Source organism: Rattus norvegicus, chromosome 3, assembly GCF_021556685.1.
Source record: "Rattus norvegicus strain SHRSP/BbbUtx chromosome 3, alternate assembly SHRSP_T2T, whole genome shotgun sequence".
Classification (NCBI taxonomy): Eukaryota; Metazoa; Chordata; class Mammalia; order Rodentia; family Muridae; genus Rattus; species Rattus norvegicus.
The window spans coordinates 68,906,163-68,922,942 of NC_141536.1; the positions used below are offsets into that span (position 1 = coordinate 68,906,163).

Here is a 16,780-nt window from a genome sequence, read left to right on the forward strand (position 1 = left end):
CATGACATTTCCCCAGAGAAGGGAGAAGCCAGTCTGCAATCGTCGCGTTCTAACTCTAATGGCAGCAAGCTCTCCTGCTCTACTTCAGCCACTCGTTAACTATCTTTAAGACTCGGGTGGGAGGGTGTTCCACAGAAGGTTCCTTGATAAGAGCTGGGGCTGGAACTAAAGTAAGCCCATCCTGAGACAACCGCCTTCTGGCTGCTCTGCACAGAAAACAACACTGACACCAAAGTACCTGAGACGGAAGGAAGGAAGGAAGGAAGGAAGGAAGGAAGGAAGGAAGGAAGGAAGGGAGGGAGGGAGGGAGGGAGGGAGGGAGGGAGGGAGGGATGAATGAATGCAGCTGGAAGTGAAGGAACGACACGGACCTCCCACACACACACTTTAAAAACTTTTATTTATATAAAAAACTCATTTGTTTTTAAAAGCATTAACAAGAGAAAGAAAGAAAAAAGATACAGAGCAGAAGACATGCCCCTTAGTAGTATTCAGTGGGAAGGTAGGATTTTTGGTTTGCTGAAATTGAATGTTTAGTGTTTTTATAAATGAAAGAAGAACAACAAACAAACAAACAAACAAAAACAGTTAAAGGTCCCCAAAGCCCATGGCTATTCTATCACCCACACCCACCGAGAAGAAAGAGCACCAGGAAGAGCAGAGGACAAGGGAACCAAAAGCAGAGGCAGATGTGGGTGGGGGAGGGGGAGGCTCCCCTGTGCAGTGTACTCTGAGGGTCACGGAGAGCAAAAAGCTCCTTTTTGCTAGAAAAGGCAAATGGGACTCGGAAGAAATGGGAGGGAAGCAAAAGGTTAAGGGGGGGAGGGGTTGTAATGCATAAGAAAAGGGGTTGGCGGGCTGTGCACTTTTCTCCTACCCCATAGCCTCAATATATTAAGGAACAGGACAAGAGGGATAAAGAATTCCAGTTGCATTGAATAGAGCTTTTAGATTAAGGAAAGAAAGCAAATAAGGAAAAAGAGTTAAAAAATTGAACCCACATAGTAGCTGCTTCTCTAGCCCAAGCTATACCATTCACTATAACAGTAAGGGTGCAATGGAGGCAAGGCCTGATTCCCTGTAGCCTTTCAGAGATGATGGGATCTGGGGACAACTCAGGAGTCAGTCACGGCGCTCCCTCCTAACAGCCTCACTTTGATCTTCACCCATCCCAACTGTAAGCTGTTGAGCAGCATCCTGCTGTGATACACCAGAGGCTTTAACAACCCCCAGTGGGGACTTGAAGTTCCCTAGGTTACCACTTCTCTTCTTTCCTTCAGCTACTGGGGGCCAACAGTGGGTAAGAAAATAACAAAATCTAACTTGCAAAATCATGAGAAATGAGACTGCAGAGGCAAAGAAAGGCACCTGGAAGAGAGGGAGGAGGTGCACCCCAGGCCAAAGGCACAGAGAAGAGGCAAAGCCAGGGCAGCTCCTACCTTAGAAGGGAAAGGGGGAGGAGTTATGTACAAGTCTTGTAGTTGGCCAACAAATCCAGGGAGGGGGAGGAGAGGGAGGACAAGCTTATAAAGGAAGAAGAGAGATGGGTGGGGAAGGCTGGGGAAAGCCAGCCTGGAAGCTTCCTGCCAGTTTCAGACTAACCACTTCATGTACATTCCTTCTAGTTCCTCCTAGAGGTTTATCTTCGCAACAGACAATCTTTGTTTCTTCTCAACAACCAACGGCTCCGTGGCATTCTCCTTTTTACAAAGCATCTTGCAAACGGCCAGGTCAAGTTAGCAGTTTTATCACAGGGTAGGAGAGGAGGGTTAGAGACAGCCTTGGTCAGGACAGCACCCCAAGGTTGCCCTGCAGCTGACAGAGGAGATGGAGTCTGTAGGTCCTTTGCGGTCCCTGCCTCGGTCGGACAGGAGGAAGAAGAGTTCTTACTCCGAGGGTGGGAGTACTTCACTTACTGGAGGCCCTTGCCAGGTGGAATGTGCCAATGTTTCCAGCCTTCATGGCTTCAAAAACAGCCACTGCATAAGGGAAGGACTCACACTTCCCCATCCACAGCAAAATAAAAAATTCCCCCACACCAGAAAAAATAGTCTTGATTAAAAGTCATCAGTTTGTCAGAATGCTGAATGCTGAACAGACAGCGTGTAATTTTCAGTTCTTCCCAATGATTCCAGTAGAGAGTTCCACTCTCCCTCCCTCTCTCTATACAAGGCCAAGAGGTCCAGGGAAGGCTGGCAAAAAGAGCTAATCTGCAGCAGGTTCAAGATATGCAAATAACTGAGTCAGGTTTCTTGGGGGAAAACTGGAAGTAGGGGCTGGGAGGAGAGGACAATTAAACTTCAGTGGAAGATGTTGATAATTCACGGATGAAAGCAGCCACTTTGGGCTACAAGGGTAGGAGTCAGCCTGGCAGTTGGCACAATAGTCCAGCGAAGAAAGGAAAAAAATCATCAGTCCATTTCACCACCAAAAAATAAAAGTAATATATTATAAGCCCATATGGAGAAGGTAGAGTGGTGCTAAATCTTCTGCTGTGGGGAAAAAAAAAAGAGAAGGCTGTTAATAAGGCTGAGAACAGGAGGATGGGGGAACAAACACAGCTGAGCAGATCTGGAGGCAGGAAAGCACACAACAGAGAACCAGATCATCTGCCGCATCCCAGCCTTCGAAGAGGTCATGATCACAGAAGCAGAACCCTTGGGTATCATGTGGCTCACTCAAGTGTCTCAGGCCTGATCAGATCAGCATGATTGGCAAAGAATAGGCACATAGGGACCTCCTTCCTCAGGACCATCTTAGGAGTGACTGGAGGACATACCATGGGGGGGTAAGACACTTGGTTCCCCTCATCATCCAAAACCAACACATCCAACTCTTCCTCCAAAGATTCCTGCCCCTCGTCCTGCTGTGAACACATGCAATTTGTTAGTGAGAGCCAAGGTAAGAATCTCTAAGTGTGTGCCAGATCTAAAGAAAATCCCAACATTGGTAAAGTAAACAAACACAGTTAAGAGTCCAGGGCAAATACCCTAAACAGGAGCAGGTGATGTACTAGAGAGATTAGTTAGCGTCAGTGACATCAGCAACACAATCAATGAAAAACATCTCAAGAACCGTCAAGTTGCATCAAAGCCTCTACTTTTTCCTGAAAACACCTACCAAAAAAAGATTTATCTTTCTCTCCCCCCCATTTTATATAATATACAGTTTCAATATACCATTAGCCTCATACACACAGCAATATATAATAAGGATTTACCATCAAGGGTGCTCCCTTCAATGGCTCCATATCACCCAAATCCCCAGATCGGTCCAGTGTTCTGTTGTGGTCTCCTCTCTCATTCAGTGTGGAATAGTTGTTATCTAGAGAAAAAAGTACACAGAAATGAGAGATCCCTTCTAGTATACAATGCATGTGAATTAGGCACCCGATTGAGAAATGAGCTGTTTCAGATGCTCCAACAAGACATTAAACGCTGATACTTTTTAAGACTTACACGCAGCTTGAGTATAAGGGGGGAGATGATATATGAGATATGCCCAGTACTGGGGATGTACTTCAGTGGTAGAGTGGTTAGCCTAGACTACCCACCATTGGGAAAACAACAAAGCAGTAACAATGAGAAACAGTGTATCCTATGGTGGTTGATACTAAAGAGACCTGGCCTGCTTATATACAGCCCTGAAATTAAAAGAAGACAGAGAAACATGCTACAATTGGAAGGAATTGATAATGCAAAAACAACTTGAGTTTAGCCTTTGGGAATGAAAAGAATTTAGAAGAGCAAAGGGGAAGAACATTCCAGTAGAAGGCTTCATATAAAGATTTTTAAATAACTCAGTAATGTGTTGAGTGTCCTCTTGTAAACCTACAACTGCAGCAACTGGAGGTTAAGGGAGGAAGATCCACAGATATTCAAGGTCATCTTCAGCTACAGAATAAGTTCAAGGTCAGTCTGAGATACAGGAGAACCTAATGATAAATAAAATAGAACGATGGGATAAAATAGTAAGTAGGAAGGAGGCAAAAGAAGTCAAGGTCATCCTCAGATAACCTGGGCTATGAAATCCTGCTTAAAAAAAAAAAAATCAGTAGAGAGTAGAGAGGAAGAACAGAGAGGGACAGGGCTAATTACACGCCACACAGGAACTTTATGAGAACATATGTGGGAAGAGGATCTATCAAGAAGTCAAGGTCAGGGGGCTGGAGTGCTAGCTCAGCAATTAAGCACACCTGTTGCTCTTGCGGAGGGCCTGGGTTCACTCCCATCACATACTTGGTGGTTCACAACTATCCCTAACTCCAATTCTATGGATTCTGACGTATAAGAGCATGGGCCACCTGGTAAACAAACATACACGCAGGCAAAACACTCATACATACAAAATAAAATAAATTGGCTAGGCATGGCAGAGTCTCAGCACAGGAGAGGCAGAAGCAGGTATGCCCTGGTGAGTTTAAGGTCAGTTTGATATACAAAGCAAGTTTTAGGACAGCCAGGAATATACAAAAAGATCTGTCTCAAAAAATAAATTTTTTTTCTCCTAAAACCAATTTTTTTAAAGTTCAAGTTTGTCCCATCCACAGTAACATATAAAAATGTAGAAAAGAGTAGATTGATCAAATTTTATTATAATTTCAGATATCCTTTCAAATGGAGATAATCAATCACTATACTTCTGGGATGGTTGTTTAGGGGGTAAAAGCTACAGGGGAAAAACAAAAAGAGCCAGGTACAGTGGAGCATATTTATAATATCAGCACTTGGGAAGTAGAGGCAGGAGAATCAGGAGTTCAAGAGCAGACTCAACTGTAGGGAGTTCAAGACCTGTCTATGTGACCTGAGACCCTGTCCCAAAAGAAAAGAGAGAGAGAGAGAATGCCTACTCACCCCAATTAAACACTATTCTGCAACATTAGACAGGAACTCTTTACCTACCTAATGATTTTGTGTTTGACCCCATATTGCTCATTGGAATTTCTTCCCGGTCAGGTTTCTTATCTATATGGAATTAGAAAGTTATCCAAGTCAAAATGCAATACACCAAAATCTGTATAAAGTAGACATTTCTTTCTAGCATGCCATCTTTCCTTGCCTTTATTCAATACAGTTTTACTCAGCACATACTATGTGCCAAGACTAATCACAACCTACGGTTCTAGGAAAGCCCTTGCAGAACTCTGGTCCCTTTCCTATAGACACCCAAATACAAGAAACATTTCAGAGGCATTTGTTGTCAAGCCTGATGGCCTGAGTCTCATCCCTGGAAACAACCTGTGAAGAAATGAGCCCTTCAAGTTTTCCTCTGACCTCACACCCAAACTAAATAAACAAAGAAATAAATGGGGGGTGGGACCTTCAACAATATGGGCCCTTACATCTCAAAGCCCCTTTAGTCTTAAAGATTGCAAGGTTCTAGGCTAAAGATGTAGTTCAACAGTAGATGAAGCGTTTGCCTAGTCTTCTCACATATGAGGTGAATGAGGGTGTAGGAAATGACTTCCATTGGCGTGGAATAAGCAGACTTTACTATATTCAGAAATGGAAACATCTATTCCACATAAAAATATTTTTTCCATAATCATAAGCACTTTCAATTTAAAAAGCATGGTGTGGGGGCCGCTAAGGTGGTTAACGGGCTCGAGCACTCGCTGTGCAAGCCTGTCAGCCTGAGTTTGATCCTAGAGACCAGATATAACTACAAGAACAAGCTCCCTGGTTGCCCTCTAACCTCCACTTGAAGGCCACCATATGTGTGCCCACGACACACATCACAGACAATAATTAATTTTTAAATTAAAATAAAAATCCAAGGTTGGGAACACTGTTGAACATTTTTATATACCTCTTTTAACTCTGGGTTAATAGAAGAGATAGAAGTAGAACTTAGTCTCATAATTTTAGCACTTAGAAGGCAGAGGTAGGGGTCACTGTAAGTTCCCAGTCCAGGCAACTGTGGAGCCCATGGTAAGACCTTGCCTCAAGAAACCCACAGAAAGTAGATGGGGTAGTCTGTCTTGCCCTTGTATGGCATTTACTTATACAGATACACAGATTTTTGAAAAGTATTGGTACTGTCTCCCTGCAAAATAACAGTTTACAGAACTATGCAAATGTTGTAAAAATTAACACATTTTATTATACATGTGTATTTATCTTGACTTATATAATCATAAAAGCCATAAAAATGGTTTTATTATTACACTTTGTGTGTGTGTGTGTGTGTGTGTGTGTGCGTGCGCGCGCATGCACGCATGGGTATGAATGTGCACATGGGAGGGAGAGAGGGAGAGGAGAGGGAGAGAGAGAGAGAAGGAGAGAGAGAGCGACCATGTATCCGTGTCCATTCATAGCATGACACGGATACAGTGGTCTGAGGACAACTTTCAGGGGTCAGTTCTCTCTCATGAATGAACTCAGGGTGTCAGGCTTACTGGCGAGTGAATTTACTCACTGAGCCACCTTGATGGCCCTAGAAAAAGCCTTCTAAGTATTGGGATGTTACTAGGCTCAGTAACATGGGTATGATTTTCCCAATTATACTTTTCTTCTTTCAGATTTTGGGGTTTATTGAGGCTTTTTCAGGGGGCAGGGTCTTATTCTACAGCTCAGGCTGGCCTTGAACCCCCTATGTAGCCCATGCTGGCTTTAAATGAAGGGCAATCTTCCTGCCTTAGCCTTCCAAGTGCTGGGATGAGACACTACACTCAGCCAGAATTATATTTTTCACTCAGGTAGCAAATACTGTCAGTTTTTTCAACAAAGTAATAAAGTTTCTGTGTTTATTTCTGAGGGAATGCTTGCCAAATAACCATGTTGAAATAATCATCACTTGTGTGTCAGCTACTTCATTAAGTAAAATAGTACTCTATAAAAACTGGCTAGTCTAATTAGTAATACCAGTAGTCTGCCTCAAGATAATCACAGTGGCTCCCTGTGGCGCAGCACAAGAGCTTCACATTTCCTCATTAACACTACACATCTAGGGGATGTGTACTTAGGGTAGAAATATAATAAAATATTACAGCTCCATCAAGGATGCTCCTAAATGGAGATGGCTTTTTAACTGAGGAGTGCATGGGAGTAAACCCAACTAGTTCAGGTCAGTGTCACCATCTCCATCTGTGTTGGCCCCGGCAGCACGCGCTGCTTTTATGTCATCAGTGCATATGTCCAAGAATCTTGGGGCTCTCACGCCATGCTCCAAAAGCCATGGGTGGAATCAAAAGGTAAAAGCCGTAAGATAAGAAAGGTTACGGTACATACTTTTAGTGAAACAAATATATAAAATACTAAATATATAATTCATCTATGATAAAGTGGTTTAAAAAGCTCTACCTCAGGGAACACACACACAAAAAAAAACTTGCCAAGAAAGACATGGATTCAGTCCCCAGTACCACAGCAACACAAAAACACAATCACACACACACAGAGCTATAGCGGTGGTGTTTTCTCTAGGGACTAGAAATAATGGACTTTCTGGTTGTCAGTAGTTTTTATTTTTTCCAACTAGAAAAGCACTAATAATTAACCAAGCACATTAATAAGTATCGGAGCTGGGGACCGAACCCAGGGCCTTGCACTTCCTAGGCAAGCGCTCTACCACTGAGCTAAATCCCCAACCCCAGTAGAACAGAAATTTAAGAGAGAGATTAAACAGAAAACTGATTCACCCTCTAGTAACTTGAAGTTCGCAGGCAAATTAAAGAAGCCACACTCGGTGGCTGGAGGTGGTTGTCCTTTAGGACACTCTAACCAACCAGCCACCCAGCCACCCCCTTTCCTTTCCTCTTTCCCACTTCAGGTCCTTCTCTGATCACCCTGCCCCAGTTCCCTGATAAAAGTTTATTTGTGACAGAAAAAAAAAAAAAAAAAAAAAAGCCGTACTCACGCTACTAACTACCTTGATTTTGGTTTTACTTTCCCTTGAGACAGAGTGTCATGTAGCCAAGGTTGGCCTTGACCTATTACTGACCCTCCTTTTGCCACCTCAGAGTGCTGGCTGGGACTACAAGTGTGCACCACCACACCTGTTTGATTTCTAAATTCAAACCTATTCTCTTACACAGTACAATCCGGATGCAAAGCATTACTCCCACACTCGGCATCTAGCTTAATTAGAAATAAACACATATCCTATTTCTCAGTTAATAAGCCATTAAAGAATGCCAGGAGCACTAAACAGAGAAAGCTGCACCCCTTGGTTATAATACCTGATTTTTGGTTCCGGTCAATGAGGGGGAGAGTGCTATCATCATATGAATGGCTGCTCTGGCTTCTAGATGCATTGTTTAGATTCACCTAGAGACAAACATAAAACCCAGTGTCATAGAAACCTGGAGAGATTCCTGGCCCCTTCTCCTAACCATGTACCTCCCACTTCAGGAACCCTGAAAGAGCATGGGTTTCCTTCCCCATGCTCACCTGCCTTAGCCCTCACACATTCTTCCTGAAGGGCTTAGATGCTAGGTGCCTACTGACAGTAACTCCTCAGAAAAGACTGAGTCTAGGCAGTAGTGCATACCTACACTGCTAGTACTTGGAGGACAGAGCTAGAGGGAGCAGAGAACAGTAAGCACATGAAGGGTCTGAGTAGACAGGAAGCTCACAGTGGCCATACATTATCACTGCTCTCTACCAACAGCATCTACTGTATGTTCAACACTGAGAGAGAAGAACTACTTCAGCAAAAATAAACTGTGAGCACCACAGTTTATAATAAACTGGATTAAAAAGTAGTGTGGCAAGTCTTTACAATCTAACCAAAGACAGAGGCACTAGCCAAGGAACAAAAGAGAAGAAAAGTCAAAGCTTCAGTCGAGAGTTATTGCACCTGGAAGTCTGATTTCTTCCACCCCTCTTTTTCCAGTGGCTTCCGAAGCTCCTTATAGCCCCAGATTGTCTGCAGGACAAGAGCTGCTGCCCGGACTTCTTTTTCTGAGCGATTCCTATGAAGGAAAGTAACACCATACAAAGTTTAGTTTTCAGACCAGGGATCTCAGAACTTATACTCTCTAACAAAGTGGTTTTCAACCTTCCTAATGCTGCATATAGTTAGTTCCTCACGTTATGGTGACCCCAGACATAAAATTATATTTATAGCTACTTCATAACTTGACACCCACAGGTTGAAAACTACTGCTCTAACAGCACAAGGATATAAAAATGTAAAAATGGGTGAAGCCAAATTTCACCAACTCTTATACTGTATGAAACACTGACATAAACTACTTTGATGTAACAGTCCATACCAATTTTCAGACCGACACTAAGAATGAAAATAGAGCAATATCTCTCCACATGTTATAGGAAGAAGTAATCTCACAGAATGGAAGAGAAAAGTTATTTTCTAAAAACTCTTCTTCAAACTCAAATTCTCTTAGCTGTGATTAAGAAAAAGCTCACCCTGATTTGTTGATCAACACCAGCTTCTCAATACCCTGGGTCTCTCGAAGCTTTTTGGCGGCTTCCAAGTTCTCAGCAATAACTTCGTTGATGGTGTTCAATATAGAGACCACGGTGTCTTCAGAGAAATTCCAGGAGGAGTTCTGTTGACCTCCTGGCAGATTCTTTACCAAGTTAGGAATAGCATGTTTGCCTATAGCAGTAAAACAAAAGGTCAGAAGGAGCCTCACAATACACTTGAGAGTAGTAATCAGGCCAAGTGTTAAGTTCTAGTCATACAAATTAACTCCATTATTACTAAGATTATTTCAAAGGGGGCAAGAACATGAGACAGCCATAAACTCACTGCCATTCATCTATTTCCTCAAGAGCACACAGACAATGAGATGCTGGATATCAAATATAGTCTGGTCTTTCCAGACACAGTAATGAAAACAGTACATTCAGTACTATCTTATGATAATCTGTGGGGCAAAGCATTCTTTATGAATTTAAAAAAATTCAACTACTTGGGCTCTGCCACTAACTAGTTCAATTCTGGGCAAATGAAAAAAAAAAAAAGAAAAGAAAAGAAAAATTCTTAACAATGCCTAGAGATAGAGAAAACAGATATTCAACAAATAATAATGGTTATAATGTTTTGGAAGAATCATCACTTCTTGCTTTTGTAAGATCCACAAAACTATGAACCTTCAACACTCAGAAATATAAACTATGAAGGATTATAAGATCCTTCTCCTCAGTGATGTCAACAAATGACTAAACGTTTGCTGGATTCCAGGCACTGTGCTAGGCACTAGTTCAAATCCTTACCAATTAACTCTTTGTTCCGAGCATCCACAGCCAGATTTCTCAGTGCCCCAGAGGCAGCTTTCACTACTCGCTCGTGTTCACTGGTCAGGAGGTCAGCTATGGCAGAGAGAGCCTTCTCTTGACGAAGAGCAGAGCGGATGTATCTGCCATACTAGGAAACACATGGGAAGCGGTAAAAAGATTACAAATGGTAGCAAACTAGTTATCTACACTCCCTATCTCCAAATCCATTTTCTTAGAGGTACTCACTGTCCAGCGCCCAGCACACAAGTTCTGGATAGCTCCAGCCGAGGCTTCTAGGATGGCAGGTGTCTTGCTCTCCTTAAGGAGTGAAATGTATATTCGCACCACTTCTGGCTGAAATAAGAGTTCATAGCCTGCACAGGAAAGGGCAAAACAGAAATCACTAATCAATGCCTACAAACCAGGCTCTGGCTGCCTGCAGTTCTGCTTCTCCATCATCAGGCCCCTCGAATTCCCTATCAGTCATGAGCAAATTCAGAGGCTTGATTTCATGTCTGTCTTCTCGGGTTTTTGTTTTGTCTTTTGAGACAGGGCCTTGCAATGTCAAGCAGACTGGCCTCAAACTCATAATCTTCCTGTCTTAACCTGTGAGTACTAGGACAACACATGTACCACGGATCTCTGTGAGTTTGAAGCCAGCCTGGTCTACAGACAAGTGTTCCAGGAAGCCATGGTTACATGGTGTGGTGCTGACTCACAAACAAAAAAACAACTACTAGCCCATGGTAAAAAAGAGAATAGACAGCAACGCAATTATATTCAATTCCTCTCTCCTTTCTCCTTGACTTGTACCTCATAGCTAACTTTAGCTTTGTTTGTTCCATAAGCAACCAGGCCTAATGATTCAACATCTGAAACAAAAAATTATTTCTAATTTAACTCAATCATTGTCCCCATCATGAGTATGACTAAATGATAAACAGCCTGAGATAACATAATTTAATTATCAACCTTTATATTTATAGAAAGCTAGCAAGTTTATATTCATTAATATACTGGATCCAAACATCCAAGCTGAGATAAAGGCATTTCTTCTAACAGTAAGGTTCAAGATCCAAAAACCTGCAGTGGCCATGCAGATAGCTAAGTCTCTTTTCTTATGTTTTCCTGAGGCATGCTCTTCCTGTGGATCCCAACATGGCTTTGAACTGATAGCAGTTCTCCTGCCTCAGCTACTCAAGTACTAAGGTTGCATACATGCACCATTATACCCAGCCTAGTTTCTAGCTCTAGACTAAATACTTGTGAATGAATTTTCCCAACACTTTTACTGTCACTTCAAATCTACTCAGTCAGAGAGAAATGTTCACATAGTGCATAAAACATGTTACCATATCCAAATTCTCTAGAGACAGAGAATAAGGAGGATAGCTTACCCCGAGCAGGACTAGTTCTTTTAGGGAAATCCACTGTATCATTTGCTGGATCCTCGGTAGGCTTTTTCCCTATGAAAATGGAGAAAGGGCGGAGAGAACAGGGTAAAGAACTTTTTTTTTTAAAAGGAAAGATTCGACCTGACAGTTTTCATCCTTCAGTCAGAATCTTCAGATCATAGATGCAGCATCAAAAGAAGCAAAAGAAGGGAAAGCCCACACATAACTGTCCCAACAGGGATGATGCAGAAACAAGGAGGACCAAAACAGGCAGTAAACTGTATAAAAGGAAGACCACTCCGGATGCTGTGAACTCAGTTCTGATAACATGGACTGCTGTCCAGAAACAGCATCTCAAAACCACAACCCAGAAGGTTTAAACTGATTCCAATGGTTCTCCTCAACTAAGTTTTCCTACATGCATCCACAGGGAAGGGTTAGACAAAGAGATATTAAGAAAGGTAAGAACCAAACCATGCAAGTTAGCAGACAAGCGCCTTAAAAGATTGCACTTACCTCTAGAGAACCACTCATCTTCCAGTGCATCACCAAGGTGGAAAGCGAGGAGAGAAATGAAGGAAGAAAACGCAGGAGAAAGATGTCAACAGGATCATGGGCAAGTACACAAGAAAGCAGAGGAGGAGGAAGAATAGGGAGGAAGGCCCCAGTTTAGCTCAGTTCTTGTCATTCACTGCCCTAGATGCCAAAACACTAACAATCATCACCATCCTCACATCACTACCACCAACCACCACCACTACTACCAACAACCACCACCAACAACCACCACCACCAACCACCAACAACAACCACCAACAACAACCACCAAACAACAACAACCACCACCAACCACCACCAACCACCACTACCACCAACCACCACCAACCACCACTACCACCAACCACCACCAACAACAACAACCACCACCAACCACCACCAACCACCAACCACCACCAACCACCATCACTACCACCACTACCACCACCACCACCAACCACCAACCACCACCAACCACCATCACTACTACCACCACTACCACCACCACCACCAACAACCACTACCACCACCACCACCAGAGCAAAAGGACACATCTCCATAGGGAGACTTCCACACTATTTATTAAGTACCTATAAAGCTAAGTGTTCCTCTTGCCCCATATTAAAGAATAGGAACTAGATAAGACTCACCTTTGCCCTTCTTGGCCCCAAAGCAACTGGCAGCATGTGGCCCAGTACTGTTAGCCACACTAGGAAGTGCCTCCTGGTAACGCTCTGCCTGTGGGATTTCACGATGAACTTGATATGATAAGTTCCGAAGGAGGCAAACACAATTCTCCACAAGCTTAGGGACATAAAACAAAAGGTTCAGTTGGAAAAGAGAATGCTTATGATGGTTTCCAAGAAAATCTAAGTCTCCATGATTTGAGTATTAAACTATCAATCCTAAATGCATGACTCAATCCGTCTTCTCTCAGATTGCCTTGTAAGAACCTCAAGATCCTCAAAATCCTTATCTTCATGCAAATAGAAGGACTAATTATAGACATTTAATGGCTTTTGCAACTAGTTGGTGACCCAATACTTAGGTCACTGTTTTTTCTACTAAGAAAATATATAATCTGGAAGGCTACTAAGCAGCTTAACTATATATGGGACACACACACCTAAAGAAAACTATCTTTGGAGCTTAAGGGAAGCTCAGTCATTGACAGCACTTACTGCCCAAGTCGGACTGACCTTGACTGCACCTATGAACCCAGTGCTATAGGAACAGGGTTGCTGAAGGTGTCTGCTGCCAGCCCAGCTAAACAGCAACCTCCAGATTCAAGGTGAGACTGTGTCTCAGAAGAGTAAGAGGGAAAGTGCCTGGTAACAGAGAGAACCAGTGTTTTCCTGGCTTCTGCTCTGGGCACTTAAGCACACGCACGCTTCTCTTCCTCTTCGTCTAAACTAAACGCCCATTTCAGGGAGGGGAGGTGGCATAATAAGTATTTTACATTATCTGATAGCCTGAAGTGGTAGGTGGACCACGGGTATCTTGGGAACAAAACTCAGTTAGTCATTAACTTACCTTACTGTCTGAATCCTTCTGCCCAATTTCTGCCTGAACAATGAAAATGAGGGCATCAACTAGGCCATCACACTCCCGAAGTTTCCGCCGGGCTTCACTCCTCTCCGAGCTTACATTTCTAAGGGGAAACACAAAGTTCTGAGGATGGCTAGATTCCTGAAGTCCCCTCTTAGATATCATTATCCATTTACATCTAAAGTGCCCTTAAAACTTTTTCTAGTCAGTAAAATAAGTAGTTAATACTTACTAAAAGCAAGGTACTGCAGTTGGAAATTGACTCAAAGTCTGTCTTCTGAGCTTTCTCAAGCTTATAAAGTCAGGTTGAAAAAATACCAGGAACTAGAACAGGCCGTCAGTGTCAAAAGCACTAGCATTGGATGCTCTTCTAAGGACTTGGGTTCAACCCTCAGCACCCACACAATGGCTGAGGATCTAACATGCTCTTTCAAGCTAAGTGATAGACAGCTTACCCAAGCTTATACAAGACAATGGGTTTAATACCCAGCACCACAAAAAAGGGGCGTGTGGGGAAGGCACATCAACATCAGTAAATCTAGCCAGAAGTCATTTGTTATAAAGCAGAACAAATATAGACAATGACAAAGGTGTTTAATTTGAAATACAGATAACGTGACAGGGATGAAGAGAACACACAAGTCCACAACTAGGTCAAAACCTATGTGGGAGGTTCTAAACAGGCATTTACCTAGTTAGATGAACAGAATCAAAGAGGAATAAAAATGATGTGCACAGGAAGAAAGGAGGGAGTAAGCACACAAGCAGTAATGGTCCACACGGAAAAAGAAGCAAAGGCAGGTAGGCGGAGATCAGCACACACGAGGCAGAGGAAAGGCTGCCTAGTACGTGCCATGCCCTGAATGTGGTCCTCAGTACCACAAAATATCATAAAAGCAAGCAAGCAAGTAAACAAACAAACAAACAAAAACCTCAGAAACTCAACTTCTAATTTAAAAAAAAAAAGCCTCCATAAAATTCCAGCTGGGATGTGGTACTGAAGACTGAACCCAGGGAAGCACTTTACCAGTAAGCTCCACTGTATCTGTTGCCAAACTCCATCCCTTTCTGAGACAGAGTCTTACAAAGCTAGCCTTGACTATACTGTGCAGTTTAGGCAGGCTACTGACTCAACCTCAGATAGGTTTACAGGCCTGCACTACCAACCCCAGCAAAAACTGAATCTTTACAGTCTTGAAAACCTCCACTTACCTAAGGCAGCCAGCTGTGTTGGTGAGCACTGACTCCCATTCAATATGCCGTGGCTTACAGTCTTCATTAGGTTCTCTCTCCCAACCAGAATGCGGAATGATAACTTCATCTGTCAAGGCGTGTAGCGCATGGTCCACAATCTCCATTTTGATTGAATCATGGGATGAGAGATTCCACAGGGTTCCTGACAGGGACAAGTCAGAGAGCTCTCTAACACCCAAGACACTATGTTGGAAGAATATCAGAGGCAGCCCTATTCTATTCCTTCTTAGTCACCCTCAATGACCATACATACATCCATTACAGAGTCTATGAATCCATGTAGTGTTAGTCAGGTTTCAGACCCATGATAATATATATGGCAATATATATTTTATACTGTAGTTTAATACAGGCACACAGTCATAAAAATAAAGCTTTACAAAACAATCTACACTAGTTTCTTTACCTCAGCAACAGTCACTTTGGCCCACATAATTCTTTGTTGTGGGAAGTTGTCCTGTCTATTGTTGGATGCTTACCAGCTAACCAGTATCCTAGCCTTTATTCATCGGATGCCAAGAGCATGCTCTACCTAGCCTCAAGTTATGACAGCCAAAAGCAACTACAACAAAGGAGATGCCCTCTGGAGGCAAAAATAGCCTGCCAATTAAGAACCATTATTTCTTTTTCTTTCTGGAATAGTGATTGTGCCCCTACAAAATGGGATATCATGTATAATCTGGAAAATTATCAGTCCAAATAAATGGCCATAAACTCAAATTTCTAAATGGAACAGGCAGGTTGAGTCAAGAAAGGCACACATTTAAAACAGATTATAAGGTTGGGTAAATGGCAATTGCCACCCAGCTTCTGTCTTTGGAAAATTGCCACCCAGCTTCTGTCTTTGGAAAAACAAGTTTCTCCACCACTACGGTTGGTCAAAAATAACAGACTGTGCCAGACAAGGTGGTCCATTCGTTAATCCCAGAACTCAGGAGGCAGAGGCAAGTGTATCTCTGAATTCAAGGAGGACAGTCTATTATATAGTGAGTTCTAGTCAGCTTGCCTACATAGAGGAAAGACCCTATCTCAAAAAAAATGAGAAAACATGCAGGTACGCACAATGTGTTGGAAATTACTGTGTGTGTCATGTGCCATCCAAGGCCACTCGTTACCTCAGAACCTATAATCAAAAGGTAATGGACTGGCCAGGTATGGTGGTGCATGTTTTATTACAGTACTTGGGAAGCCAAAGCAGGCAGATTACCTCACGTTGAAGTTCAACCTGCTCAACATAGTGAGCTCTATGTAGCCAGAGCTACATAATGAGACCCTGACTCAAAAAGAATTAATTATTCAGTAAATTAATGAAAAAGTAATAGACAGATTCTAGACTCATCCCTCTCTATGGATTAATAGGGACCCCTAACCTAGCACTCACCAGTAATCACTTCAGTCAGGTCCATATCACGAGCCTTTCGGAGCAATCTGACCAGGGCAGGAACACCATCACAGTTTTTTATGGCAATCTTGTTATCTTGGTCACGTCCAAAAGAGATATTCTTGAGAGCTCCACAGGCTCCGAGGTGCACTTCCTTTTTGGGATGGTCTAACAATCCTACCAATATCGGGATGCCCTTGAGCTTCCGCACATCAGTCTTCACCTTGTCATTGCGGTAGCATAAGTGCTGCAGGTATGCAGCTGCATTGGACTTAACAGCATCCAAGCGGAAGCCTAGCATGGCAATCACCTCTGGCAGCTCAGGCTGTCTCCAGTTTGGAGGCGGGGGCATTCCCTTGCGCAGACTATCCAAGCTTGCTAAACTTCCCCGCTCGTGCTGAGCTAAAGGAGCCCAATAGTACTGATCAGGTGGCACCTCTTCACCAATCATGTCTTCATAGCTCCTGCAATTTTGAAAG

The 16,780-nt window shown here is 42.9% G+C and overlaps 1 protein-coding gene across 40 annotated transcripts in view; it reads right to left on the minus strand.

Annotated features, from left to right (window-relative positions):
* Positions 1 to 378: 378 nt before the first annotated feature.
* The window catches only part of Ctnnd1 (catenin delta 1), a 51,043-nt gene continuing 34,641 nt past the window's right edge, over positions 379 to 16,780 (minus strand). For 4 of the 40 annotated variants that reach the window (NM_001433375.1, NM_001433374.1, NM_001107740.2 and 1 more), the window contains 13 exon segments: positions 379 to 2,492; positions 3,221 to 3,324; positions 4,902 to 4,964; positions 8,180 to 8,267; positions 8,800 to 8,914; positions 9,372 to 9,564; positions 10,185 to 10,335; positions 10,434 to 10,561; positions 11,585 to 11,653; positions 12,769 to 12,922; positions 13,652 to 13,769; positions 14,879 to 15,062; positions 16,302 to 16,765. In NM_001433375.1, coding sequence (NP_001420304.1) covers positions 2,481 to 2,492; positions 3,221 to 3,324; positions 4,902 to 4,964; positions 8,180 to 8,267; positions 8,800 to 8,914; positions 9,372 to 9,564; positions 10,185 to 10,335; positions 10,434 to 10,561; positions 11,585 to 11,653; positions 12,769 to 12,922; positions 13,652 to 13,769; positions 14,879 to 15,062; positions 16,302 to 16,765 — 1,843 coding nt within the window. In that variant the 3' untranslated portion in view covers positions 379 to 2,480. 40 annotated transcript variants of the gene reach the window in all.